The following is a 2,792-nucleotide window of genomic DNA, read 5'->3' as shown; positions in this document are numbered from 1 at the left end:
GTTGTAGGGAAAGCATCAACGGACAAACTTCCCTGGAGCAAGGATGGTTCATCCAGAGAGTATCTATTTGAATCTGACAAATCCCTGCTCTTACGCTCCTGCAGTTTCTCTCCTCTCCCTGCCGCAGTCATCCTAGGTTTCCTTCAAATTTCCTTCAAACCTAGACGCCATTAGGCCGCGTTAAATGCCTATGGGCTGCCTGACTGGAGAGCCAAAATTACATTGCCCAGCCAGCAGCCTTGCTGGTAGAGGATCACAGTGGTTGTACTGCACGGACCTCCTAAATGCTGATCCACCACGTTGCCTCATCTGCACCCTTCTGTTCCCTTGGGCCATGGGGACACAAACACGGTTGAGAATTGCGTTGGGGTCACTGCTCTTGGCCTCCGTTGCCTTCTCTGACTGTACAAGCAATGCGTGAAACTGCCCTGCTCAATGGCATACTCAAGGCAGGCGCTTCTGAAGTACAGGAGGTACCTCTTAAACCCTAGATTTTGGGAGGTGAAGATCTAACAATGTTTTACATTTTATGTGGTAATTTGTTAAAAAGGGGTTTATTGAGCTTTTCTTTGAAAATAACCCCTCCTGGCGTGAAACAGCCTGTGGCCGGTGGAATATACGGAGGAGATTTGAAGGTGTGCTTAAAGTAACTTTTGAATGAATTTTCTCAAACTGATGATGGGGAAAAATAGGACCCTACAAATTGAAATTGAAGTTAGAAGTGCATGTGTTGTAGTTGTCATACAATAGAAATAAATGAGTAAAAGCCTTTGTTCAACAAAAGCCCTCACTTTCTGAAACACAGAAGACTTAGTTGCACGCTTTGCTGTGTTGGTATGACAGATTATACCTCTTCAGTGGTTCATCTGCTGTGGAAGTTGGGACCAAGAGATTGGGTCCACTCCACCGACATCCTAGTGCTAGATGTAACATTTTCCCTGTTGGTGACATTCTCCGACTGCAAGGACAGCACAGAACTGAGAGGGTTAAGGCCTTAATCAGAGCTTGTGTAGTAAACCCACTTTGGAATCAAGTTTCTTCCTGCAACAGGGATGTCTGACCAAAGCTAGTGGTTCTGTGTATCACCTTGTGATTCATCGGTTCGGGATGAATCACTGGAGGGTTAACGTTCCCAGCAAGGTCGTGCCCACACAAGGTACAGTTGTGTGTGAGGAGGAAGCCTTGACACAGAGAGACATGATGGTAGCTGTTGAGTTACTGGTGACAGTGTCTTTGTCTCCAACGTGTCCATGAGGAAATATCCGTGAGGCAGAACTGGAATATAAACAGCTGGTGAAGCGGCGCCAGCAGCGTCTTCCACTGCTTTTGTATTCACTAGTCTAATGTCTCGTGCATGTATCAGTATGTCAAGACAACTAGCGACTTCTTGTATTTACTGTGAAACGTTCTGCCCATGTGTGAGATTCACCAGATTTTGGATGTTTCCAAAACGGGTTTAGTTTTGTCCCTGCGCAGTGGTGTGAGGTGTCAGAGCTCAGCGACCAGGATTCTCTGTGTGAATCATAACTGTTAATTTTGTATGTGATCTTTACCTACTGTGTTTGTCTCTTCAACTTCTCCCTTTTTACTATTTTGTAGGCTACTTAATGCATGAATTCCACAAATTCTGGATTGAAGAGGATCCTCTGGACATAATGGAGTTCAATCGTGTCAGAGAGAAATTTCACAAGCGAATCTTGAAACAGCTCCAGAACCCCGAGATGGCTCTGTGCCCTCACTTTGCCGCATCAGAAAGTTTAATCAACATGTAGTTACTCCAGTTTTATTTGGCAACACCGTCTCTCTTGCGTTAGATCACTGGTTAGACCATCACTAGCATACTGAATGACCATGGTGATTGTATGCATGTTTTTTGGTGCAGTATTCATCTATTTATGGCACACGTACGAGATCCCCCCCATGCTTCTCTCACTGGGGATTTCCCATTTCAGATGGGTGCTCATGTTGTCCCGTTATGCAGTGTTACATTCTGAATTGATGTCCAGGAATCAGAGGTTTTCTATTTTTTTAGACCTTCCTCATAAATCAGCATTGACAATTGAATTGTATATCTCTAGCTGTGTTTTTGTATATGTGGAATAAGTAGCTGGATCTTGTATTTGTGAAAGCTTTTTAACTTCTTGGTATGTTTTAAGATAACTACTGGCATTTCAAGTGAAATGAAATACGGTTGGACCTTGTCTAGAAGATAATGTGTGTAATTTAATCTGATGCAGGCAAACACATTAAAGTCCAATTTTCTTCATGCAGCCATTATATGCTTAATGCAGAATTAATGAGGCTTACGAGATACAAGTTTCAGTGAGGAGAGTTTATGCAGAATTACAATCAGACTCCACAGCTGCATGAATATCAAATGGTCTGGTGATGCTAATACATCCACAGCGAACTGCAGACACGCTCACAGCTACTGGATACCGGCAGGGCCCAAAGATTACATCATCAGACTCGTCACCGATACCACCGTGCCGAAGCGCGGTCTAAATCCCTGCACGTTCCTTTGAATATACAGGGGTTAGTATTTTGTGTCGCATGTTGGAAAGCCACATGATTTGGTCACGTCGTGCTTGGTGAATTCAAGAGAGAAAAAATCTATATATTTTTTGAACTATTGAAAGTGTTGCTTTTGTTGTCAATTCAGATCCTAAGAACTGGGAGAAATAATTGATTAGAAGGTTTAGAGCAAAACTACTTGAGTTTCCCAGACTACTTATAAAAAAAAAAATTAAAAATGGCAAACTGCCTTTTTTTTCTAAAAACATAAATGAGAA

The 2,792-nt window shown here is 42.8% G+C and overlaps 1 protein-coding gene across 1 annotated transcript in view; it reads left to right on the top strand.

The window, feature by feature from the left end:
- The window catches only part of ELMOD1 (ELMO/CED-12 domain containing 1), a 20,306-nt gene extending 17,719 nt beyond the window's left edge, over positions 1-2,587 (top strand). Inside the window, exon 10 of the mRNA XM_010132368.1 lies at positions 1,600-2,587. Within this exon, the coding sequence (XP_010130670.1) occupies positions 1,600-1,772 (173 nt within the window). The 3' untranslated portion in view covers positions 1,773-2,587. The remainder of the gene's footprint in view (positions 1-1,599) is intronic.
- Positions 2,588-2,792: the final 205 nt, after the last annotated feature.

Source organism: Buceros rhinoceros, unplaced genomic scaffold (assembly GCF_000710305.1).
Source record: "Buceros rhinoceros silvestris isolate BGI_N320 unplaced genomic scaffold, ASM71030v1 scaffold7710, whole genome shotgun sequence".
NCBI classification, from domain to species: domain Eukaryota; kingdom Metazoa; phylum Chordata; class Aves; order Bucerotiformes; family Bucerotidae; genus Buceros; species Buceros rhinoceros.
This window is presented reverse-complemented; position numbering and strand designations above follow the sequence as displayed.